This window comes from Podarcis tiliguerta (assembly GCF_965153285.1).
Source record: "Podarcis tiliguerta genome assembly, chromosome: 3".
Taxonomy (NCBI): Eukaryota; Metazoa; Chordata; class Lepidosauria; order Squamata; family Lacertidae; genus Podarcis; species Podarcis tiliguerta.
Window position 1 is genome coordinate 8,080,269 of NC_139536.1, and position 26,427 is coordinate 8,106,695.

Here is a 26,427-nt window from a genome sequence, read left to right on the forward strand (position 1 = left end):
TTCATACTGGCAAGGGAATTTCCAATGCTTGACAAATGTACTGATGTATAAAAACCTTGATAAAAAGGAGTTACATGTTTTGACAACACAGAGATCCAAGCTAAGGGCCACTTCTGAGCCATGCATAGCTGCTTCCAGATGGAACACATTTTGTTGGGCCAGTAATTCCTCCTTCAGATACAAGGAAGAATGGAACTATTGGAGAATTAAATTGCCTTGTGAAGGATGGGGAGGGTGCACTCTTCTAAGGGTGCTGATGGAGTTTGTATTTGCTGGAATGATTCTAGAGTGTCTGTATTTGCAGCTTGTAGGAATGAGAGGTGGCGCTAAATGGAACTGATTGCAGTTCCATTCCAAGAACTGCTTCTCTAGTGCTAAGCATAGTTAGCAATCTTGCACACTGTCAACTTTTGGCACTTGGTCTGGTTGCTTTAATTGAAGCTGGGACTGGCAGAAGTGGCAACATCAAAGTATGTGATACTGACTCTGGAAAGCTGGTATACGAGCTGTCAGGGTGAGCATCGATTTATGTGATGTCATGATTCATAATAGCTGAGCTTCAGCTGTATATTAAGCAAACCAGAGTAGAGTCAATGTGTAGAATAGGGCTTAAAAAGGTGGTTGCTGCAAATTGGCGTGCATTACTTGAAATTTTGGTGTGGCTTTTTAACCTGGTTTTAAAACCAGTAAATGACAAGTATGTTTTAAATGTCTTTCAGTATTGGATGAATATTACATCACATTCTCTCTTTAGTTTCTTCTTGAGCTGAGATAGGAATTAAATGGACTGTGTAATCTTAAGTAGTCCCCTCGCAGCTGCTGCTTTGGCTGATGGATGGAGCCTGGTTGCTTAAACCATCTTCCAGCCTGTTACGGAAGACGCCCCTATGCTCTGGAGCTGATATTTGGGGGGATGTTGACACTGCAGAAGGAAGGGGTACTTTGCAGATATTTGCCTTGCAGCTTCTTCCATTAGCAAACACATTCACTTGATCCCCAGCCTTTTCTTTAGTGCTAACGTACCAACTGGATTATGCCCACAGCTTTTGCATGCAGAAAGCACTATACATAATAGAAAAGTCTCAATGAAAGAGATCACTAATACTCCATATTCATGAGTAAGAATTGTGTCTTAAAAAATTACTTGCCAAAACCTACCTAGCAAGTCCATTTTTAGGCTAGTTTCTGAATCCAGTACCAAGAATTTTACTATTTACTATACCACTCATTCAACTGATGAATTGGTACTGATAGATTTGGTGCTGTTTTATTGCATCTGTTCTTTTGATTAATGTATGGTATTTGTGTTTTTCTGATTTTATGTTATGCTTTAAAGAAAATTGTAATTTGCATTGGGGAAGGGTGTACAGACAAGTCCCCATTTATGCAGGGGTTACATTCTGATGCACCACACGTTTCTGCAGGACGTGTGTAAGCCCCCATCCCCTTGTGGTGGTGAAAACAGAGCATGTGTCAGCGCTTGCACACATGCCGATTGTATGTAAATGGAGAGGTACTTCTAAGAGTTCAGTGTACTGTCATTAAGAGTTTTAGGGTCTAAATTCCCATTTGACCACGAAGCTGACTGGGTGACCTTGGGCCAGCCCCCAACACAGTCTAACCTGCTTCACAGGATTGTTGTGAAAATACTGTGGAGACGGGGAGAACCTCTATACCTCCCAAAGTTGTTTGGGGGAGGAGATGGGATATAAATGTAAAAATAAATAAGGCTGGATTGTGAAAGATCAGGAATTGATGAACATGAGAGTTGAGTCTTAGGCCTGCAAGCAAACGATGGGGCTAGAAACCAAGCACATGCTTAGTCTTACTATGCACTCTTGACTTCTAGACAGGTGTTTCCAACTCAGTTATTATTACTGTTATTTATTAAACTTATATGCCACCCTTCATCCGAAGATCACTGGGTGGTTTACAACATTAAAATACAAAATGGAAGAACAAAATATGTAACTTGAGAACAAAAAAAAAGCTTCTTTAAAAATAAAGCAGAATTGTGAACTCAACCAACCAGAGACTCATACCTCCTTCCCAAAGTCTGATGCCTCACTTACCTTTCCTGCTTTGAGAATGTGCCCCCTGGCTCAACAACCAGTGCTTCCACAGCCCTAAATTCGCCACTGTACCTTGGCAATGTCCAAGAATACAGTGTGTCATAAAATCTGCTAAAAAGCTTTTGTGGATAGAGTCTACTGGATATCATGAAGTAGGCTATATAGACCAGGGGTCGGCAAACTACAGTCTCTGGGCCTGATCAGGCCCGGCTGGGTCCTAGATCCTGCCTGCCTGGCCATTTAAGAACCCGCCACGAAGCCGAGACTGCCAGCGATGGCGATGGGAGGAAGAGGCCGAGCTTCTCTGGCATCAAACGCCATGCCTGGTTTACTTCAGCGGAAACTCCATCTGGGCAATCAAGCTGGCTTCCGATGACAATGGCACTACTGTCACCATGCAGCCCTGCGCCATGACGGGCAGCTCCAACAAGAAGAAAAGGTGTAGGTCTGGGTGGCACCACTCACCGCCTCCACACGCCCCACCACTCCTTGTTTCGGGTAGAGGGCCCGGCCACCTTTGCTTGCTTGCTTACCCCGATATCATTGATATTATTAGTATTGTATTGTGTCCCCGGAAGCTGAGCGTGCGGAATTAGATGGTGGAAGGGAAAAAATCCTCTTCTCTCTCTTTCTCTCTGCTTTCCCACCAGCCTTTCGCCTCTTATTCTCCCTCCAAGTCAGGCCATTGGGAAAATAATAGTAGTAATAATAATAATCTTCCTCCCATCGCCTCCGCTGCCCTGGTGCTCCTGTGGACCAGAGAGCGGAGCAGACAAGCTCACTCTGCTTACCCGCTTGACAAGAAGTGGTGGCAGTGACAGCTCTTTCTCTTGGCGAGGAGGAAGCCCATTTCACGCCACCACCGCCAGCCCTTCGGCAAATGAGGCAGGCGGCAAACCGAGAAAGCTGCTGGGGTGGGTGGGGAGGAAGACTACTCGCCCCCCTCACCCCTTCTTCCAGCTCCCTCCCACCGATGCCACTTCTCTAGAGCCGCCATCCCTCCTTCGCCTCAGCCGTTCTCATACTGAACTTGCCAACATTTTCTCCGTGGGGCGATTGTGGGTCTGTGTGTGTGGTTTGGGCGGGGTGGCGGGAGGATGAGCAGTGTGGTGGTGGGTGAGCTTGTCTGTTGAGCCTTCCCCACTCCACTTAATGCACACTATTTTATTTTATTTTTTATTTATTTATTTATTTATTTTATTTTATTTTATTATGCCTGCCCTTCCCCCACCACATTATTCCTAGTGTGCATAGGAATTCGTTTATTCCCCTCCCCCCAAAAAAATAGTCTGCCCCCCCTCAAAGTCTGAGGGACAGTGGACCGGCCCCCTGCTGAAAAAGTTTGCTGGCCCCTGATATAGACCATCTGAGCTTATATATGTCTTGTAAGTGCCCCAATACTCTTGCCCCTTGTTGTTTTTGCAATGACCACCATTTCAGAAATTATTAAAATCTGCTAGAATCACTTCCTAGACTATCTCCTTATGTATGTACCCTCCATATTTCTGTCATGCTATCTAGGAAAGTTCTTCCTGAAAAAGCATTCACTGTTCCAGGTTTACTATAATCTGCTGTTAACACTTGCATTACCTCAACACTGTTGGTGTAAAAGTAGATTCCCTCCATGACCACCCCTTTAGATCAAATGGAATCATATATGGGCTAGGCAGATCTTAAGCAAAAAATATTTTAATGGGCTGGAGGCCTTCATCCAGTTGCTGCCCTGGTCTGCTTTGAGTGAAAGAACAGGATATAAACGTAATAATAAATAAATAAAATTTTAGTCATTATGTGAGCATTAAATTCCTGATAAGACCTGGATTTTTTTCCCCATTACTGCCCATCTCTTCCCAGAAGTGCCATAATGTCAGAAATTGCTACTTCAAGATTTTACTGCAATTGGTAAGATCATTGGTCAGAATCATCAGATATGTATGTATTGGAGGCTCTACATTTGTACTACACCACTGCCAAATTTGGTACAGGTCGCTCACAATTTATGCAGGGGTTATGTTCTGGAGATGGCACATATGCATAAAAACATGTATACTCAAGCCACCCCTTATAAGCACCCACTTGCAAGTATTTTGACATTCCAGAACTGGCACACTAAACAGTACACACACACAGCAGAGAGCTTTTAAGCTCTCAGACTTGCTTGCCGGGCCCTGAGAGTGTCTCAAATTCTTGCAGGGCTGTCCGAGATCTTGCAAGAAGTCTTCCAAAGCCTGGTGAGCAAGTTTTAAGAGCTTAAAATCTCCTTCCGTACTGGGAAACCCTGCGCAAAAGAGCTTTTAAACTCTCCGCCTCCCATACATTTAATTTGTGTGATTTCAACCAGCCAGGCGTCAGTTGTGGAAAGATGAAGTTGCACAAGTTAAATGTGCATAAGTTGCAAGTTACCGTATGCTAGGCACATTATCATTCTGAGGTTGCTTAAAAGTGTGCCCTGAAGACACCAGGGAGGCATGATGACAAAAGGGAAGAGATGGATATGACAGCAATCTGATGTTGTTAAATTGATAAAGATTAATAGCATATTCAGTGGTGGTGATTGTTCACAGAAGGCTCTTTTGATCCAGCAGAGGTTTCCATGAGGACAATGTCCACCAATTCACCCTCTGCCACCCTCCACACTGTTCCTGAGGGTCTCTCAGCTCTGGAGCAGATAAGAGGGGCTACAGTGCAAAGGGAGAACTGATGTAAATTGTCTTCCCTTTACCCTTATATTGACTGATCACTGGATCAAAGAACCAGGACAGAATTGGCTACAACAGAGAAATGGGGGTAGGGTAGTGACTGAACATAGTTTCAGGCAGGCAAGACAGACCAGTGGAGTATGCTGTGCAAGAGAAGCTGCAGCACATTTCTTTTTCTGAATTACAATTGGAGACAAGCTCCATTCTTGCACTCAGAGGTTTACTTGGACAATCTTCAGGATTGCGCATGCCACCCCTTAAGGACAGGGTTTTCAAAATTTTTGTCTGCATCTGGAGTGATTCAATCATTCAGTCACATTCATATATGATCTAGAGATGCAGACAGAATTACCCACCCCCAGTGGAGGATGATTGGAGACATGGCTAGAACGTGAATCATTTGGACACAGCAGGGAACCATCTATGTGGGTGCTTAGGTTTTACAGGAGCCTTTTAATTAACAGCAGTGTGCAGGTTGGGTGTTAACATCTCCATAGTTGGACACTCAGTGGACACTCAGGTTGCGAACGTGATCTGTGCGGGAGGCACGTTCGCATCCCGCAGCGCTGCGCACATGCAGGTTGCAATTTGGCATATGCACAAAGCGCAGTTTAGCAGTTCTGCACATGCGCGAGCACCGAAACCTCGAAGTAACCCATTCCAGTACTTCCGGGTTTCGGCGCATCCGTAACCTAAAAACGCGCAACCTGAAGTGTCTGTAACCTGAGGTATGACTGTAATTCAGATTTGTAGTACACAGCACACAAACCCTTGTTTTATGATAACTGTTTATGAATGCACAACATTTATTTTAAATCCAGTGCTTTAAGCACATTGGTCGTCCTTAGCACAATACATTCTAGTGGCCTTTTGTTACATAGCTTGCAAAGGAGCTTGTACCCCTGCGTTGCTCAAGCAGCAACATACCTAATTGTGAGGGAGCAACTATGCTTCTTATGATAACTATTCTAGTGGCAGCTGAAGTCCAGCTTTCATACCTGAAATCTCAAGTTCCTTATTACTGCAGCCTCCCTATAAACATGAATGGTAGTTTGACAAGTGTGCAGTCATGCTGATGTTTACGTGAAATGTGGCAGAATCTAAAAAATGGCACAGGATCCTGCAAACATGCTTTTATTCTTTAAATAGCTAGTTTCTGGTTCTCATGGTTATGGATATATGCTTAAATGCAGACATGCTGTGGCTGTTAACAGTTGCCATTGCATATGGTGCAAGCAGTGTTAGAAATTCAGATATATCAGCTATTTGCCAAAATGCGCCTTAAACCTAGGTTATGGTCACCATAGCAGAATGTCTAGTTGCTTTTTAAAAAAGATGATTTCATTCTACTTGTGAGTTGAGCGGGATCTCGTTTTCACTTGCGCAGCAGCAACAGCAATTTTACTTGAGTCACACAGGGTGCTGTTTTGATTCACGGTGGCAGTTTTACTCTCGAGTCTCAGCCGCCCTTAGTGGTGTTAAATTCTCGAGATAATATTTTGGAGAATATTCTTGATTAATGAGAATATTCGAGAATTTTCTTATAAAATAGAATATACATTTTAATGCATTGAAGATTATATAATTAGTTAATATACATGTTTCTTCATGGGTAAACTTGTTCAGATGGCAACCAAAAACTGTACAGATACTTTTGTACCATGGGGCAATGCAGTGAATTCGCATTCTTTGATTTTTTTTGCACCAAACTTGAAATTGAAAATTCAGTGTGAATGACTCAGGTTAATCACTAAGCCTGCATTTACCATCAACGTTTAATAAGCATATCTACATGGTACAGTATTTTCAGTGCAACACTAATAAAATCAATATAAAGTTTAAAATAAATGTTATAATTTCCAGAAAAATAATCAGCAATGACAAGTTACGTAACATCAGAAATGCAAATTACTATCTGCTTAGATAAGTAAGGCAACACACAACATATTTAAATTATAACGGATAGATTGTCACAAGAAAGAAATGTATGTGAAAAATAGGCTTTGAGTAACAAGTCTCAAATGTTTATAAATTTATATTGATTCTTCAAACATCTTAAGAGTATAAGTCACCATCTTCGTCTCCTGGTAGCAGAGCTTTCAGTTCCACACTGATCATCTGCGAGATCATAGAACGAAGTTGATGGTTGTGTAAAATTCAATGAGCTTGTTAGAAGCTGTGCTTTCTTCTCTTCTAGGAGTTTTAAGTTATGAGCTACATATGTCTCTGTCTTTTGCTGAATGAATAAGTTCATAAGTATTGAAGCTACATTCTGTTGCAGCTGTCATTGGTGGCATATTTAAAATGTCCCCAGCCACTCTTCTAAGCTTTGAACCAAAGCATGTTCCCTTCCACCAATCCACTGCATCCACTTTTTCAACCGACTTCAGTACATATGACTTGCTTTAAAAACTTCCTTAGCACGATATGCTGCCAGCTCTGCCATAATATCTTGTGCATCATTTGGTGGACTTGCTGATATTTTGAGATCACTGAACTCGGTATCTTGAATTTGTTCGTCTCTTGATAAATGAACGCCATTATACTTGGAATCAAGGATATTTGCAGCAAAGTGAATTATGCTGTTACACATAATTCTATATGCCTAGGTACTTTAAGTGTATAAAGCATTAAAGCTACTTTCTGTAAAAAAAAAAAAATCGCACTGTATGGCCAAGGGTATAGAATTAGTAAGAATAAGGTCACACCAAACTAGAAAAAAGGCTATTACATATAGTTGAAATACATATGAATTCAAATGTTCATCAAATTAAATGAATAGCTTTTTAAAAACAAAAAAGTTTTCTGTAGCTCACATTTCAGAACTGCCAATGGTGAATGACATAATGCCCAGCAATGGAACAGGATAAAAAAACATCATTAGTTACACTGGCAATATCACAGCTTGTCTTGCTATTTACTAGATTTTTTAAATGTGAGTTGTAAAACTGGTTATTACATCAGAATTAACAGTTTGTGGAGAATATTCTCCGGAGAATATTCTCACCTCACATCACTAGTCGCCCTATTACGCAACCATACAACTCTTGGTTACAATTAAGCCATGCCAAGTTGCAAAATGAACCTGGTGCCTGAGGGTATTTCATACACTGGGTGCATGGTGTCAATGCAAGTCTCTTACCGCTTACTTGCTTCTGCACTGGAATGCTTGCCCCCCTGCCCACCAATCAAAACCAATTGTGGGTCTTTGTCCACTCCATGTCTTCCTCTTCCCAACAGCAAAAGGAGACACTAGATGAATTATTGGTTTGATACCGTGGAGTTTATAGTGAAGTACGATTAGTTCAAGTGTGGTATTTGTTGTATTTTGCTTGTAGTCCTTTACCTAATACCAAGATAGATAGTTAATTTTAAATCGGGCAACAACAGTATGTATTATCTTTGATTTTAAATCAAAATAAACTATCCTCATCAAATAACCTTTTCAGGTCAGATTTGAAAAACTACATAACAGAGAAATTCAAAAGGAAAGTGGGGGCTGTGAAACATGTTCCCATTACAGAGGGCATGATAAAAGAACTAACTGCATTGCACTAGTCTTCACAGTGAATATGGGTAGCTTCCAAGGTCCCCCAGCCCTCTGAAGCATATTTTGAGGGTGCATAAAGGCCTGGAGAGAATTGTAGGGGGTGAATTTTGTTGCACAAGCAGACATTTCTTGCATGAGTGAAATGGCAGCACTGGATACAAGTGAGTGCAAAAGAGAAGAGCAAAATATTTGGATTGTATGCTGGAAGAAAGAAGCCATGACAGCTGTCACTCTGAAAATAAATACTATTAGTTATTTTAAGTGTGAATTTCTGCAAATTGAGGAAGGTTTTGCTCCATAGTGACAGTCTTTTGAGTAAGCCCCACCCTGTGAGGAAAGGATGGGCTTATTTAGACTTGCTTGTAATGCCAAGAATCAGAAGCAGTAGTTGGTAGTTGGAACAACGAAGGACTGGAGAAAGCTTTGTATACAGCTTTGCCCTTTCTAACAACTATTGGCTTTTTTTTCTTCATTCTTTGCAAATTTTAAATAACTTGTGTAAGATTCAGCGAAAAGAAGCACATAGTAAGGTTATGGCAGAAGGTGATCCCCCACTCCTGCCTCTTCTGAAGGTCAGGGGAACCTGCTGAAAGGGAGATCCTCAAGGCTGTCTTGACTGCATGAAATGTCAAGTGTTGTGTGTATTGATCTGTTGCTTTTCATGGTCTAGTATGTTGCATTGCTGCCCGTTCGGAAGGCTCCATGGAGCCATCCTTGGGTACAGTTTTTAATATATATCCAAAAGCCTTGCTAAACTGCAATCCCAGAATTCTTTATGGGAAACCATGATGGTTAAATTGGTGTTAAACTAATAAATTGAATAGTTTTCCCTCCACCCCTTTCTCCCACTCCCTGAATGCAAGGTATATCAGAAGACGTCAACCTGTATATCGGGGGAGGGGGTGGCTTCTCCTCAGGTTTCCATGTATTACAGGCAGCCAATAGCTATGTTCTTTCATCATAATATATGAAATAAAATCTGACCAGACAGTATGAAAATTGTCTGTTGCAAAAAAATTCTTGCTTGCTCTCAGTTCATGGGTTAATTTTCTCTCTTGGGGCAGGATGACATGCTTGAGATACCCATTCCAAAATTAAGTTGACAGATAAAGAATTTACTAGTCTAAAGTATTTTCTTTCACTGGAACTGAAATTGATTTTATGAGAGCAGTTTGACCATAGTTTACCCAATGAACTTTACATCTGTTTATAAGCCAACAACAAGCCACAGTTCAAGTTGCAGCTTGTTCGCCATTAACTATAGTTAAGCCCAAGGGCAGGGTTCATACATAAAGCTAAGTGGTGGTTTAATAACCACTGTTTAATAAACCATGGCTTAGGATTGCATGAGAGAAGCAGGGCAGTATTCCTAGTGCAGGGGTCGGCAAGGCTTACCGGGCATGGGCCGGATCACTCCCATGGAGATCCTCCATGGGCCAGATTGGCACAGCACGATGCCGGATGTCCGCAGTGCCGGAAATCGCGTCTGCGCATGTCTGCAGTGCCGGAAATCGCATCTGGGCATGCCCAGATGCCGAAAACCAGATGCCGTGGGCATGCCCAGATGCGATTTCCGGCATCTTGGTATGCGCAGACGCGATTTCCAGAGCCGCAGAAGAGAGTCCCCATGCAGAGCCCCCTACACCAGTTTAGCGCAGCACGCAGGGACTTGCCGAGAGGGCGGCTCGGTTCAGGGGTGGCTCATGGGCCGGTTAAGCGACACTCGTGGGCTGCTTCCGGCCCATTGGCCTTAGGTTGCTGACTTCTGTCCTGGTGTATAATATTGGCACCTTCTCCCAACCCCAATCCCTTTCCCTAATGGTCCCTAGCACAGAATTCACCTTTTTCACAGCTGCTGCACACTGGGTCAACATTTCATTGTGCCATCCGCCATGACCTCAAGAGCATTCTTCATTAGTCGCTGTGAGTTTGGGCCCCTTCAGTATGTGTGCATTTGGGATATTTGTGCCAATGTGTATCTCTTTACACTGAATTGCATTTGTCTCTCTCTCAATTTGGATATGGCTCTTTAGAGTCCTATTGGGTTTCATCATCATCATAAAAAAATTGAAGCGATCCACAATCTTGGCTACTTTGCTTAACCCTTAAGTCCACAAAATTTAGGAACTTAAGTAAAGGCATCATTCCTAATGCAGATGTTTGAGGGGCTTCATTGTTTAGTTATTCATATTCCTGTTCTTTAATCAATTATCAGTCCATAGGATAATCTGTTCTCTTATCCCATTACTGCTTAACGCAGGCATAGGCAAACTCAGCCCTCCAGGTGTTTTGGGACTACAACTCCCATCATCCCTGACCCCTGGTCCTGTTAGCTAGGGATGATGAGAGTTGTAGTCCCAAAACATCTGGAGGGCCAAGTTTGCCTGTTGCTGGCTTAATGTATTCAGGCAGCTTTACTCAGGGACACTGTATACTTGGGGCTTTTAATAATTCCTTGATACATCCTGTTTTATCAGTGATTTGTTGTTTGATAGTTTACAAACTTTTAAAAAATATTTTGTAGGTATCAAAAAATACGTTGTTGGCTTAATTATCAAGACTTCATCCGATCCATCATGTGTTGAAGTAAGTGAGATTTCTCTAGGGAACTGGAAAGTGGGCTCCTTTCTGATGAAGTGAAACCAGGCCCTAATTCTTTTTTCTTTGCTTCCTCTAGAAAGAGAAAGTATACATAGGGAAGTTAAACATGATTCTTGTTCAGGTAAGTTTCATCTCTGACCTAAAAATACTAGTTATGAAGGTTTTATCAGAAGAAAACTAATCTTATACCACATGGGGTTCTCATGCTTTGCAGATACTAAAACAAGAATGGCCAAAGCATTGGCCAACATTCATCAGTGACATAGTTGGGGCCAGCAGGACAAGTGAGAGCCTTTGTCAGAACAACATGGTGATCTTAAAACTGCTTAGTGAAGAGGTGTTTGACTTTTCCAGTGGACAAATAACTCAAGTAAAAGCCAAACACTTAAAGGACAGGCAAGTAGTGTTTCTTCTCCCCCCCCCCCCCATATACTGCACCTAAGTGGGCTGTTGCCCATCTGTTTTATCCACCAGCTTTCCTTGCAGGTATTTGGAGGCAATAAATTGCAACTGCCTCTTTCCCTAAACTCTAAACAGAGCTTATATTGTCTCTAAGTTTGTGATGTAGAAATAAAACAATTTTGCAACTTGTGCTCTTAAAAGATAGACTTCAGAAGCAATACAGTAAGCCCACAACTTACATGGGGGTTACGTTCCAAGGATCGTGCCTAAAGCCAAAATTGTATATAGTCCAAAAATGCATTGGGTTCAATGGTGGGTGGGTTTGCCAAAGTCTGTTTTCCCCTGGATATTTAACTATTTGCCAAGCGTGCAAGCTGAATATGCACAAGTTAAATGCACGTAAGTTGCAGGCTTACTGCACATATCTGCAGGTTCTTGCCTTTGCTTGAATTGGTACTTTGTAATCTGCTGGTGTTTGCTTGGGCTATCCTGCAAAACCTCTAAAAGTAGTAACAAAAGTCTTTGCAGTAGTATGACGTATTAAACATGGCAGAGGCATTTTATATTCCAACTTTTAATGTTGCTTTTTATTGCTTTTTAATCTAATGTTTTTTTTTAATGTTTTTTTATTTGTTAGAAACCGCCCAGAGTGGCTGGGGCAACCCATTCAGATTGGCAGAGTACAAATAATAAAATTGTTGTTGTTAGTTGCTGAATTTCTCTCTCTATTTCTTCTAGTATGTGCAATGAGTTCTCACAGATATTTCAGCTGTGTCAATTTGTGATGGTAAGCTTTATTGCAATATAATCTTTGTAAAATGGTCACATTATTATAAAGACAGATTTGCTTATATGTAGCTTTGTTAACAGGAAAACTCTCAAAATGCTCCCCTTGTTCATGCGACTTTGGAAACTTTGCTTCGATTCCTCAACTGGATTCCACTGGGCTATATTTTTGAGACCAAGCTGATCAGCACGCTAATATACAAAGTGAGTATTTCCTCTAAACTAAATAACCACATAGTGGTACTGTGGTCTAAACCACAGACCCTAGGACTTGCCGATCAGAAGGTCGCGGTTCGAATCCCCACAACGGGGTAAGCTCCCGTTGTTCGGTCCCAGCTCCTGCCCACCTAGCAGTTCGAAAGCACGTCAAAGTGCAAGTAGATAAATAGGTACCACTCTGGCGGGAAGGTAAACGGCGTTTCTGTGCGCTGCTCTGGTTCACTAGTCATGCTGGCCACATGACCCGGAAGCTGCCTGCGGACAAACATCGGTTCCCTCGGCCTATAGAGCAAGATGAGCGAGCAACTCCAGAGTCGTCCACGACTGGACCCTAATGGTCAAGGGTACCTTTACCTTTTACTTAAATAGCCACTAAGTAGGAGAATGGGGTGCTGGTTGTAGCTAGTAAGTGAGTACCTAACTTCTATGCATATTTTTTCTTTTACAGTTTTTAAATGTCCCTATGTTCCGAAATGTCTCCTTGAAGTGCCTCACAGAGATTGCTGGTGTCAGTGTAAGTCAGTATGAGGAACAGTTTGTCACACTCTTTACCTTGACGATGATGCAGCTGAAACAGGTAATTTCTCCTCCTCCTTCCAAACTTATATTAGAGTGGGTGGCAGTTCTTACTCTGAAGCAGTTGGTTCCTCTCAAATCCTTCAACTGGATACCAAGATTTCCAGTGCAGGCAACAACTTGTTCATTGGAAGTAAATCTTGTGGAATCCCAGTATTTTCCCCCCTGTATGCAACATTCGAGGAGTTAATGAATCTTATCGGTGGATCGTATGCCAAATTGCTCAGAAACGTCCACATGGGGTGAAATCCCATTGATCTCAGTGGAGCTATTTATAGCAGCAATCCAAAGTGAAGCGGGCCAAAGTGTGTGTAGTTGATGACACCATTGGCATTTACATGACTGCCAGATTATAATTTTGAGTTCTATTGTTCTTAGATGCTTCCTTTGAACACCAATATTCGACTTGCATACTCCAATGGAAAAGACGATGAGCAGAATTTCATCCAGAATCTCAGTTTGTTTCTCTGTACCTTTCTGAAAGAGCATGGTCAACTTATAGAAAAACGTTTAAATCTAAGGGAGACATTAATGGAAGTAAGTTTTCCCAGTTTGCTTGCTTCTTATTTGTGTGTGTTGTTGTTTTGGTGTCCTCTGTATCTCATCGTCTTTACTGAAAAGCAAGTTGGGTCAAGAACTGAGTAAAGCATGAGGGCAGACTTAACTTGGATGAGTAAACAGGGTAAATTTGTGCCTCAAATGTAAGCTCCTTTGTCAGCTGCACAGTTGGCCTGGTCCCAGTATTTGTGTTCGGGCTGTGCAGTTCTCAAAGGGAGTTCTCCAGCATTTCTAGTCTGGTAATCGTTTACCTTGTGAAATAGTAAGAGCTCTTCTCCTTTCTGTCAGTACTTAGTGCTGACACAATGCCAGTTGCCCTTTTGTATTCATTCTAAGGATGTGAACTTGTGTTTTTTTGGGCTGAGAACTTAGTCAAAAGCATTTTTGAGATGCTCCACCAAAAACCGATCAGATCTTAAAGTTGCCAGTTTTTATATGTGCTTAGCCCTTTCATATGTCAATTAAGTAATCACCATAAATTTGCTTTAGGCCCTTCATTACATGCTGCTGGTATCTGAAGTTGAAGAAACTGAAATCTTTAAGATTTGTCTGGAGTACTGGAATCACCTGGCTGCTGAACTATATAGAGAGAGCCCATTTTCAACATCTGCTTCGCCATTACTTTCGGGGACCCAGCATTTTGATGTTCCTCCCCGGAGACAACTTTATCTTCCTGTTCTGTCTAAGGTAATAGGAATCTTCCAACTTGCTTATAATCTGTCATAGTTGGGCTTAATCATTCTTCTGAATGTCTGGTGGCTTGATTTATTCAGAAGCAGTTCCAAAATCATTTCATAGGAGTTTACTGCTTCAGCTCATAAAGTTTGGGCTTATTTCTCTGAATAATAATAATAATAATTTATTATTTATACCCCGCCCATCCAGCTGGGTTTCCCCTAGTATTGTGAAAAATATTAGGTGGGTTTTCATGGTTCATGGCACTTAAAATAAAAACAATATCAGTCCTTCATAAAGTCACAAGGTAGGAAGCCTGCTTGCTGCAGTCAGATGACATTAATTGGAATGTGTGCCTGCCTCATGGTGAGTGCACCTGCTGCTTGATAAAAAAATAAGTGTGAAGATATTTAGCAATATTCTTGTACGAAAAAACTTATTTGTGTGTGTTTCTCTGTCTCTCTCCCCCCCCCCAAATACAGGTGCGGTTGTTGATGGTTAGCCGCATGGCAAAACCCGAGGAAGTGCTTGTTGTAGAAAATGACCAGGGGGAAGTTGTCCGAGAATTCATGAAAGACACAGATTCTATCAATTTGTACAAAAACATGAGAGAAACACTAGGTAAGTTAAACAATAGTTGCCTGGAACTCCATGATCATCCCAGGGCCATAAATGTGTCTTGTGGCTTTTTATAAACGATTTAATGCAGATTTGTTCTACATGCTTCTGTCAACTATGATTTTAATTCCAGGTACTGCCTGAAGTCCTTATTAGATAAAGTCTTTATGATATTAGCTCTGTCTTGGTGGTCATCCTGTGCTTGGAAAATTAGGTCACAAATTCCTACAGAAGCCTAGGAGACCAACTATGGCCTATATTGCTTTTACAAAAATCTAGCTAATGCATGCTTAATATGCCTTACTTGGCAGAGAGCCCCATAACCTTAGGGGAACTGCAGGGCACCCTTTAGTTACCCTTACTACGTATAATAACATGGCTGTACAGTGGTACCTCGGGTTACAGACGCTTCAGGTTACAGACTCCGTTAACCCAGAAATAGTACCTCGGGTTAAGAACTTTGCTTCAGGATGAGAACAGAAATTGCGCTGCGGCGAGACAGCAGCAGCAGAAGGCCTCATTAGCTAAAGTGGTACCTCAGGTTAAGAATGGACCCCCGAAACAAATTAAGTTCTTAACCAGAGGTACCACTGTATAGTGAAATATAATTATGTGAACACTTACTTTAAACCTATACCCACTTACAGTACAGTGGTGCCTCGCAAGACGAAAAGAATCCGTTCCGTGATTCTTCGTCTAGCGGTTTTTTCGTCTTGCGAAGCAAGCCCATTAGCGGATTAGCGGTTTAGCGGCTATTAAAGGCTTAAGGGATTAGCGGATTAGCTGCTAAAAGGCTATTAGCAGCTTAGTGCCTTAGAAAAAGGGGGTGGGGAGCGAAAAAAACCCCCCAGGAATCGCAAGACATTTTCGTCTTGCGAAGCAAGCCCATAGCAAATTCGTCCTGCGAAGCACCTCCAAAACGGAAAACCCTTTCGTCTAGCGGGTTTTCCGTCTTGCGAGGCATTTGTCTTGCGGGGCATCACTGTATTGAATAATGTATAGTATTGTGATGTTTGGATGAACTGTGTGTGATTAATTAAATATACAAGCAGTACAGCACTTTTATCTTTAAATATTAACTATATTTCTTAAGTGTAGATGTTACTCTGAAACCCTGAAAATATGTAATGCTCATTTTCATATATGACCAATTTTTCTTTTTCTAGTTTACCTTACCCATTTGGATTACGCAGATACTGAGCGAATAATGACAGAGAAACTTCACAATCAAGTAAACGGTACCGAATGGTCATGGAAAAATCTAAACACTCTATGTTGGGCCATAGGCTCAATCAGTGGGGCAATGCATGAAGAAGATGAGAAGAGGTTTCTTGTAACAGTAATAAAGGTATTTATTAAGTTTCTACATTGCTCTTCATCTGAGGATCACAGGGCAGTTTACAATATGAAAACACAAAAATATGTAATATAGGAACAAACAAAAACACGACCCAGCCACCCCATCGCTACACAGTTTAAAAGGTCGTCAATTAATTAGCCAAAGGCCTGGGAGAAAGAGAATGTTTTTTGCCTGGCAACTATATGTAACAAATGTGCCATGTGAGCCTCACTGGGGAAAGTATTCCACAAATGGGTAGCTACTGCAAAAAAGACCCGTTCTCATATTGCCACCCTCTGGACCTCTTGTGGAGGAGGCACACACAGAAGGGCTTGAAATGATTATCTCGGTGTCCGGGTTGGTTCATATGTGGCATATGTGGAGAGGTGGTCCTTGAGGTACTGCGGTCCTGAGCCATTTCGGGCTTTATAGGTCAAAACCGGCAGTTTGAATTGGGACTGGAAACTGATTGGCAGCCTGTGCATTTGGGCCAGGATTGGTGTAATGTGCTTAAATATGGCCGCTGAATTCTCCAGCAGTTGGAAGTTTCTAAACCATCTTCAGAGTCAGCATCATGTATAGCATATAGCTGGATAGAGAAATGTTAGTAGCTCTTGGGGAGAAGCAAACCAGATTTTCCAGAAAGAGGTGCAACGTAGTCTGTTTTAAAAAGCAGTATCTGAACAAAAGTTCTAGGGAATGCTAATCTTACCAGTGGCCAGAGTTAACTCCAGGGAAGGTGCACAGACTTGCACAGCACCTTTTGATGGAAGATCCTCAAGGCAACTTGCAATAGATTGTAATAATGCAAAAGAACCCCATCAAAACACACACACATCCCAGTAGCCCTTAGTGGGGACCAGAGTGTGCTTCCCTTCTATTTGAGAAAAGGAAAAGCCTCTACGGTAATGCAGGCATTTATTGAAAAGAAAAACGAGGACTTTGCAGAGGTTCTGTAAAATATTCTGGATGCTGCAAACTGTGAATAGAAAAAATGCTTTCAAATTTAACTTCTAACAGTGCAACTCCATAATTCTTCTTTCTTTCTTTCTTTCTTTCTTTCTTTCTTTCTTTTTGTAGGACCTTCTGGGACTTTGCGAGCAAAAGCGAGGGAAGGATAATAAAGCTATTATTGCATCCAATATAATGTATATAGTAGGGCAATATCCAAGGTTTCTGAGAGCCCACTGGAAATTTCTGAAGACTGTTGTTAACAAGCTGTTTGAATTTATGCATGGTAATTTATCTGGAATTCTCACTTTGTTTTCACAGTAACAAATATTTCTTGCAATCTAAATTTTGAAATACAGTGGTGCCTCGCAAGGCGAAAAAAAAAAGTTTTTTTCGTCTTGCGAAGCAACCCTATTAGCGGTTTAGCGGCTATTAAAGGTTTAAGGGATTAGCGGATTAGCTGCTAAAAGGCTATTAGCAGCTTAGTGCCTTAGAAAAAGGGTGGGGAGCGAAAAAAAACCGCAAGACATTTTCAAAGCAAGCCCATAGAGAAATTCATCCTGCGAAGCGCATTGAAAAACGGAAAACTCTTTCGTCTAGCGGGTTTTCCGTCTTGCGAGGCATTCGTCTTGCGGGGCACCACTGTAGTTAACTGCTTTTGATCCTAGACTACCTTAACATTATAGGACTTTGAGAAGCAGGAATGTGTTCATTTGACTCAAGACTCTGAGTAGCATCTCTGTTCCAATTTCATTTCCTTAAGCCCCAGTAGAAGACACCAAAATATTACTTAAATCTAGGAAAGAGAAATAGGCCAACTTTTGCAAGATTTCTGTGGAAAGATGAAACCTGAGAAACAGCAGCACGTTGTATACAGTAATTTTTTTGTATCCACAACTTTTCTCTTGCTCTGCTATAGAAACCCACGATGGTGTCCAAGACATGGCTTGCGATACTTTTATAAAAATAGCGCAGAAATGCCGCAGACACTTTGTTCAAGTCCAGGTGGGAGAGGTCATGCCATTCATTGATGAGATCCTGAACAACATTAATACAATCATTTGTGACCTTCAACCACAACAGGTATGTCACTCAACTTTATAAAAACAGGAATATGGAGCCTTGGGCCTGAGGGTGGACACATCTGTTGCTCTGTCAATTTTGCCTCTGCCCACTGATAATGTAGCCCCTATAAGGAATTTCAGCCTTTGAGCTGATAGTTTTTCTACCCCTGACTTAAAATGAAAGATGTATGGAGAAAGCTTGGAATGAATTCTATGTTGGTGTTTTGGATATGAAGAAGCTCTTGCACCCACAGAAGAGCACTTTTGGACTTAAAACAGTGGTTTTGGAGCTTTGGGACACATGTCCATGGTACAAAGCAGTGGCAAGCTGCAACTGGCTGATTTGCTGTTAGGTTCTCCTCTGCCCAAAATAGTCCTGTAGCATTCACATCTAGCTAGCTATATAAATGCCAAATTTTCTGCATAGTAATGTAGATGGTCTTTGTTCCATAGTGGGAAATCTGACTCCTTGGTGCACTGTTAGCCTAAGTTCATATGTGCTCTAAATTTATTTGTCAATCTTTTAAGTTGCATTTTTAGGTTGTCCTAAAAAGGCCCTACTTATTTTTGAGCAATAATTCACATGTTTTAGAAGAATATGCAGCTTCACCGTTGAACAGATAATTTAAATAAATGCACCTGTTTTAAATACCAGTCTAAAATGCATGTATAGGCTTACCATATTTTAGCATATTCAGCTATATGTTTTGGTACATTTGATACCTCAACTAGGTGCATACTTTCTACGAAGCAGTTGGATACATGATTGGAGCACAGACTGACCAGACAGTACAAGAGCATTTGATAGAGAAATACATGTTACTCCCTAATCAAGTATGGGACAGCATAATTCAACAGGCCACAAAAGTAAGTATATTCTCTATTGGGTTTCCTTTATTTTGAACCTATGGAGACACTTGCATATGTGAGCGTGTCATGCGAGCCACAACAAAATGGCTGCCATGAAGGCTTGACCAGCCACAAAATGGCTGCCATGGCAGTGGTCACCCAAATCAGTGATGCTTCAAAAAATTTACTCCCAATTTTCAAAGGTTTTATTGCCCCGAGTTGTGTAAAGTTACACCAACTACTTCATTCCATGTATGGGTCTAAAACACATTAATTTTACTTTCAGTTTTACCGTTTGGCCTCATGTAACTTGCAGTTTCTGCTTCGCCATAGCAAAATTGTAGCAACCTTCATAGAGCATAGTGGACAAAAGGAGTATATATTTTTTTTTCCAGTTCACAGAAGGCTGATGAAGCATGTCATTACTAGCTTTATGCACATCGTTTGGAACCATCCTTTGATGGGCAGTGCTGAAATGAGATTAACCTGCCTTCCAAGACTCTGTGGTGGAATTCTATGGAGATGTGGTGCGAAATACGAAAACATTTGCTATGTGTGTGAGAGAGGCATTGGCTAATGTCGCTAAAGGCAGCCTTCTTAAGCACTGCCCCGCCCCAAACTTACAAGCTGCTACCACCCTCCTAGTAAGCAAAATGCAGGCTAGTAAAGAAAAACTTGAGCAGGTTACAAATGCAGCTGATAGAAGAACCACCCTGGGATCTACTGGTATAGGGTGGTATCCAAATGTAATTAATGAATTAATAGAGAAAGCATGGCTTCATCAGCCTGCCATTTCTGCGTTGGGAATGGAGGAAGGAATTCTCTCTCTCTCTCCCCCTCTCTCTCTCTCCCCCTCCCCCCCCCCCGCCCCAAACCAGCAGACTATTTTTATGCTGGCCAGGGAGGAGGAAGAGAATTAATTTATTACTATTACTGTTATTACATTTCGTTTTAACGTAGTGTTCCAGGTGACATGCAACACAGATAAAAATGATAGAATAAAATACCGAATCAAGTAGCAGGAAATATATATACATGGTTTACTTCTGTTCCACAGAACGTTGATATCCTAAAGGACTCTGAAACTGTTAAGCAATTGGGGAGCATTCTGAAAACAAATGTGCGGGCGTGTAAAGCTGTTGGGCATCCCTTTGTGATTCAGCTGGGCAGAATCTACTTGGATATGCTGAATGTGTACAAGTGCCTCAGTGAAAACATTTCTGCAGCTATTCAGGCAAACGGTGAGTATTACTGGCTTTAACATAAGTATTTGGAGTATGCAGAGGCTTCGCGGGCTACCCCAGAAGCCAGAACTTCTAGCTTCTGCCTTCATCCCACTGCCTGCTGCCCTGCAGAGGCTATCCCTGGCTTTTGCGGGAGGTGGGGGAAGGGACAGAGCATGCGGCTCTGTCCCTTCCCCCACTTCCCACAAAAGCCCCCAAGAGCCGCACTCCCTTTAAAGAGCACACGGCTCTAGCGGGAGGTGAGGGGAAAGGCAGGAGGTTTGCTTTCGCTGAAGCCAGGAGGGCAAGAGGGATCGGTGCGCACCGATCCCGCTTGCTCTCCTGGCTTCAGGGATAGCCCTGCAAAGCCTCCTGAGCGAAGAGGGAGGAGCGCTCCCTCCTCGCTCAGGAGGCTTTGCGTTGCTTTCTTATTTCTTGTTTTCCTCCCCTAAAAATGAGGTGCGTCTTATGGTCCGGTGGCGTCTTATGGTCCGGTGTGTCTAATAGAGCGAAAAATACGATAGCTTGGGTAAAAGACACGGATGAAGTGATGGAATGGTTTATGTTGTTTGAAAAGCAAAGGGTGGTTAGAACAAGATTAAATTTAATGAATGGATAGGATAGGAGAACCCTTGCATGGTGTGGTCACAGAACTTACTACGACACATCAAATTGCCTATATAAGAATCAACATGGTTTCACACGAGGAAGCATTGCAATACAAAAGCAAGTGTTAAAGGCAGGATGTTCTTTTGAAAGTGAGGCTCCTTTTTCAGCTTGCTGGCTTTGATTGTTAAGATGGGGTCATACAAACTTCCACGAAGGGTTGGTGCATATGCAACTTTACCAGTTCCTTAACCATTGCTAAGACAAACTTTTAACTTGCTACTAGTCTTTCTTTCTTTCTTTCTTTCTTTCTTTCTTTCTTGTTTCTGTTTTTGAAAATACATTAACCATGTTTAAAGTCAGTGCTGAGGAAAGCCTTCACAGGATGGAGTGGGGAGGGAGGTGGAATTTGTACCAAGGATGGTATATGCTGTCCGGTAGCCCCTATAATAAAAGGGTCAGAACTTTTACCCTGAGGTAGAATTGTAGACTTGGAAGAAACCCTGAGGGTCATCTAGTCCACCCCCCCCCCCACCCAGGCAATGCAAGAATCTCAACTAAATAATACACAGTCCAGCCTCTGCTTAAGTTAAGACGTCAATTTGAAGTTCAAATTGATTTTTACAAGGTTTTGACAGCTGCTTTCTTTGCCCTGGATTTTATCTGCCATATTTCGGTGTTTTTTTTAATGGGCTACCTTGGACATTCTGTGGAAAGGGAGGGTAAAAATATTTTTGAATTGTTTTACAAAGTATGTATTCCTGGGTTGTAACTGACCTCAAACTCTTTTAGGAGAAATGGTTACGAAGCAACCTCTGATCAGAAGTATGAGAACAGTAAAAAGGGAAACTTTAAAACTAATTTCTGGCTGGGTGAGCAGATCCAATGATCCTCAGATGGTAAGTGGACTTCTCAAGTGTCAGCAACCTCAATGAATGGCAAATGCACACTCAAACGTATAGTAGACCTTGTGTTACAGTACAACTGTTTCTCTCTCTTTAGGTAGCTGAAAACTTTGTTCCACCTTTGCTGGATGCAGTTCTTATTGATTACCAGAGGAATGTTCCAGCTGCCAGAGAGCCTGAAGTGCTTAGTACAATGGCTATCATAGTAAACAAGCTGGGAGGACACATTACTGCTGAAATACCTCAGATATTTGATGCTGTCTTTGAATGCACGTTAAATATGATCAATAAGGTAATTCACAAAGTCCTGCAACAAACAGGAATGCTTCGAGTTTTTTCACTGCTGTGAACCACATTCAGTTGTCTCTGTTTGAAATTGTAGTGTTCCTTGTAAATGTATGTGTGAAGCATTTATAGGCTGCTGCTCATGAAGAGGCTTGCCATGTAGTGGCTGTTAGAGCTATTCTTCTTGGAGGTGGAAATTAAATTTAAGAAGGAACCTTATAAAAAACTTACTGGTTGCCTTTCCGTAAAAAGTAAAGGCAAAATACTTAAGCCTGACATATATGTAGGGATACCTATCTCTGAAAATCTTGCCTGAAAAAGCATACCAGAACTTCAAACAGAGCAAGAAATGTTCTGAAAGTTCTCCATTCATTTCATCGCTTATTCAATTCTCGCTGTATTCAGTCATTCACTGGAAGAAACTTTAAGGAAACAATTGTTTTAACCATTGTTAAAAAGTGTAGATTAAACTAGGCTAGAGCATAGTTTAAAGTTTTGGTCTGCCTCAGGTACACACTAGTCCTGAAAACTTGTAAATCAAACCATGATTTGAATTGTTTTGAAACTTCTTTCAAAATTAGGTTTGGGCTCTTGAACAACTGTGGCAGCTGTTGTGTAGCTGCTGCCCTAGATTATTTTACTTTGGGGTGATTTTTTAAGTAATGTGAAGTTCTAAAAATTTGTTTTGGTCAGACTATATTGTGTAATTTGCATTATTTTTTTCTGTTTTCTCCTTCCTCTGCCATTAGGACTTTGAAGAATATCCTGAACACAGAACAAACTTTTTCTTGCTACTACAAGCAGTAAACTCCCATTGCTTCCCAGCATTCCTGGCCATCCCACCTGCACAGTTCAAACTAGTACTGGATTCTATCATTTGGGCTTTCAAGCACACAATGAGAAACGTTGCAGATACAGGTGACATATCCTAATTTTCTGAACTCTTATGCTTGAGTAAGTCAGCTAATTGTGCTGAACTATCCTCCTCTGCCTAGAACATGTGGGCATGTAGATTCTTACCCAGGCACCCCCAAACTCGGCCCTCCAGATATTTTTGGGGACTACAATTCTCATCATCCCTGACCACTGGTCCTGTTGGCTAGGGATGATGGGAGTTGTAGTCCCAAAACATATGGAGGGCCAAGTTTGGGGGTGTCTGTTCTTACCTATTTCTGAAAATAAGCTGTCCTATATGCCCATCTAACAGATTTGAAACTTGATTTTAAGCTTCCCTCAATAATTTACGGGAATTCTATTGAGAACAGGTTTGGTGGAGTGGACACTCCAAGTGTGTCCATTCATTTTAAACGTGGTAGTCATGAGTGATTATTTAATTTAAAAAGTGGAATTCCCGGACTAATAACTTACTTGCTTCTGTCTAGCTCATATATTTGATGTACTTTACTTGGTATCTAGAATGCATAACTTTTACAGGCACTAAAATTTTGAATAGCTTCATGTACTTTCTTCTAGGCCTTCAGATCCTTTATACACTTTTACAAAATGTTGCACAAGAAGAAGCTGCTGCCCAGAGTTTTTACCAGACTTATTTCTGTGACATTCTTCAGCACATTTTCTCTGTTGTAACAGACACGTCTCACACTGCTGGTAAGTAATTGTGGAGTGGGATGGAAGACCTGTACGGCTTGAGCTACGGTGAGTTCAGTTGCTGTATACATTCTAATCTAAATATTACTCTCCTTTGTGTGCTTTCACCAGGTTTGACGATGCATGCATCAATTCTTGCATACATGTTCAACTTAGTAGAAGAAGGAAAAATAAGTACTCCTCTAAACCCTGGAAATCCAGTGAGCAACCAAATGTTTATTCAGGAGTACGTTGCTAATCTCCTTAAATCTGCATTTCCTCATCTTCAAGAGTAAGTGTGTTTAGAATTAAAAGGTTAAATAGAACTTGAGTGCAAATACTAGTGGTCTTAATTGCTCTTCTCTGTGTGTGTCTTTTTTTTTATTACTTCAGTGCACAGGTTAAACTGTTTGTAACAGGACTCTTCAGTTTAAATCAGGATATTCCTGCTTTCAAGGAACACCTTAGGGACTTCCTGGTACAGATAAAGGTATGTCTGGAATTTCCTCTCTTATTCTGAATGCATATGGGACTTCAAGTAGACTAAACCATGGGGCTTTTTTTTTTTTTTTTTTGAGACCTATGTATTGCTAGTTTCTGTCATGCTCCATTGATTGGTATGCCAAGTCAGTTGCTAGATGCTTTTACAAAACAAAAGCTCTCTTATTTGCTAATATTGATGCTGTGAATTTTGTCATATTGTTAAAGGTAGCCAACTTCTAAAGTCCTAGGGTAACTTTAGTTTCTAATTCCAACCATCAGGGAGACTAATGCCCATACTTAAGGGAACAGGAGACTCGAGGATGATTGAGTTGGAGGACCAAAAATATAAGGGCAGAACTACCAGGTTATGAAAAGGGGATATGCACTAATTGTGGCATTTGCTTTCTAACATGTGAAGTCACTGTTCTGTTTCAAGCATGCAGATGCCAATAAGGGTACTCTTTGAGTGTGGTTTTTATTTCATTGCATAAAATTATCTCATCCATCCAAGTTCTGGAACTTTGCATCGTAACTGCCTTTCTAGCTTTTGATGATCTCTGCCGGTTGTTTGGATTATAATGGATTTTCTCATCTGCTTTATTCCCACAGGAATTTGCAGGTGAAGACACGTCTGACTTGTTCCTGGAAGAAAGAGAGACAGCTCTTCGACAGGCTCAGGAGGAGAAACACAAACTTCAGATGTCTGTCCCTGGCATCCTTAATCCACATGAAATTCCTGAGGAAATGTGTGATTAAAAAATAACCAGTTGCACTGTTTTCTTTCTGTACAGCTGCTTTGTTGTAAAAGAAAACAGGACTTGGATATTTGTTGACCAAAATGATGCCAATTTGTAAATTTAAGATGTCACCTAGTGGCCCTTTTTTCTTATGTGTTTTTGTATAAGAAATTTTCTGTGAAATATCCTTCCATTGTTTAAGCTTTTTTGTTTTGGTCATCTTTATTTAGATTTGCATGAAGTTGGAAATTAAGGCATTTTAAAAATAAAAAAACAACACTTCATGCCCATTTTGTGGCTAAGGGTAAAAGAGGCAAAACATATAACTTGTAAAGTCTATTGCAAAATTATACATTTTCCAGTTAGAACACAGATTTTTTTTTTTCCAATTAGGGAACACTTTCTTACTAGCCTGTCCTGCAGTCTAGAAGAAAAGGGTAAATGAGTATAGTCCATCAGATTAATTGTTAGGTATAGGATGGTGAGTGCTGCATCAGACATGAGCAGCTTTTGGGCTGAGTGGCAAGGCTAGGCTTACTGGTATTTGCAAGTTGTATGGCAAGTTTGCAGCAAGATCATGTGCATATCATCCCATTGTAAAGCAACTTGGAGAAAAAAAGAGTATGGGAACACAGTACAGTTAGTTATTTTTACACAGTTCTTTTGTTTTTGTGTGTGTGCTGTCGCTTTGTCGACAACAGCTTTTTGTTTTCCTCAATGAGGAGTGTTGCTCATTTGTGAGCCTTCATTAACTCGAAGTGAAATGGTTAAAATATTTATCCTGTTAGACTAGGCTGCATCTTTTTAACAAGCTCATTAAAGAAGAATTCTGGCTTTTGAGATGACTTCTACTAATTACATTGTTTACCATGCTGTAGTGCTTTAAGAACACTACTTAAAAAGCAAAATAAACTTGGTTTACATTTATTTTCCTTTCCTTGGCTTTATTCTTTTATTGGATTAAACGCTCTGATCACCTTAAAATTCAAGTAGAATTTAGAGTAGCAGAAGAATCCCGTTACGGACCCTGCAAGACCTGGCAGGGACTCCCATAATGGCCGTGGGACCTTCCTCTGCAGGAGAGTGGCTCTGCAAATTGATTCTTTAAACGTAGGTTTTCAACACGTCTCCCGAAATGACCTGCCCAGCATTGTCTTTTTCCCCTTTAACCCGAGTTTTTGTGGCTCTTCTCAAGCAGTGTATAATATGACCAAAAACAAAAAAAATTAACATTTGACAGTATCAATGTTACTTTTGCTTAACATTTCTCCAGAATTTCTCTTCTGTATATCAAATGCCAACTTTGTCTTGGTTTTCCTGGGACGGGTGGCTTCCATGTTGCCTACAGTCCTGAGACTGTCTCACTACTTTTTTTAAAATGCAACATTCATGTGCCGTTGTTAAAGAAAATGAGAGTAGATGATTAGTGTTAATCTTTTTATATAAAATTTGAATATCAAAATAAAGTTGTATTGTGCCTTTATTATCCATTCAGAATTTTTAGTTGGAAATTCTTCATTTTAGTACCTATCAAAGCAAAATAACACTTAAATCAAATTCAAGTGCTTTTAATGCTTGGTATAAAATACCAAAACTAGATTGAGGTTCCAAAGTGCTAAGTCGACTTCCATTTCCAACCAAA

General features: G+C 41.0%; 1 protein-coding gene across 7 annotated transcripts in view; it reads left to right on the forward strand.

The window, feature by feature from the left end:
- Positions 1 to 25,712, forward strand: part of XPO1 (exportin 1) — a 40,570-nt gene extending 14,858 nt beyond the window's left edge. For all 7 annotated transcript variants that reach the window (XM_083432531.1, XM_083432534.1, XM_083432530.1 and 4 more), the window contains 21 exons: positions 10,846 to 10,907; positions 10,999 to 11,043; positions 11,137 to 11,318; positions 12,063 to 12,111; positions 12,195 to 12,314; positions 12,778 to 12,906; positions 13,284 to 13,442; positions 13,953 to 14,150; positions 14,621 to 14,759; positions 15,923 to 16,104; positions 17,176 to 17,332; positions 17,966 to 18,129; positions 18,843 to 18,977; positions 20,017 to 20,200; positions 21,581 to 21,687; positions 21,791 to 21,985; positions 22,728 to 22,896; positions 23,452 to 23,586; positions 23,698 to 23,857; positions 23,959 to 24,055; positions 24,658 to 25,712. In XM_083432531.1, coding sequence (XP_083288657.1) covers positions 10,846 to 10,907; positions 10,999 to 11,043; positions 11,137 to 11,318; positions 12,063 to 12,111; positions 12,195 to 12,314; positions 12,778 to 12,906; positions 13,284 to 13,442; positions 13,953 to 14,150; positions 14,621 to 14,759; positions 15,923 to 16,104; positions 17,176 to 17,332; positions 17,966 to 18,129; positions 18,843 to 18,977; positions 20,017 to 20,200; positions 21,581 to 21,687; positions 21,791 to 21,985; positions 22,728 to 22,896; positions 23,452 to 23,586; positions 23,698 to 23,857; positions 23,959 to 24,055; positions 24,658 to 24,804 — 2,915 coding nt within the window. In that variant the 3' untranslated portion in view covers positions 24,805 to 25,712. The remainder of the gene's footprint in view (positions 1 to 10,845; positions 10,908 to 10,998; positions 11,044 to 11,136; positions 11,319 to 12,062; positions 12,112 to 12,194; positions 12,315 to 12,777; positions 12,907 to 13,283; positions 13,443 to 13,952; positions 14,151 to 14,620; positions 14,760 to 15,922; positions 16,105 to 17,175; positions 17,333 to 17,965; positions 18,130 to 18,842; positions 18,978 to 20,016; positions 20,201 to 21,580; positions 21,688 to 21,790; positions 21,986 to 22,727; positions 22,897 to 23,451; positions 23,587 to 23,697; positions 23,858 to 23,958; positions 24,056 to 24,657) is intronic.
- Positions 25,713 to 26,427: the final 715 nt, after the last annotated feature.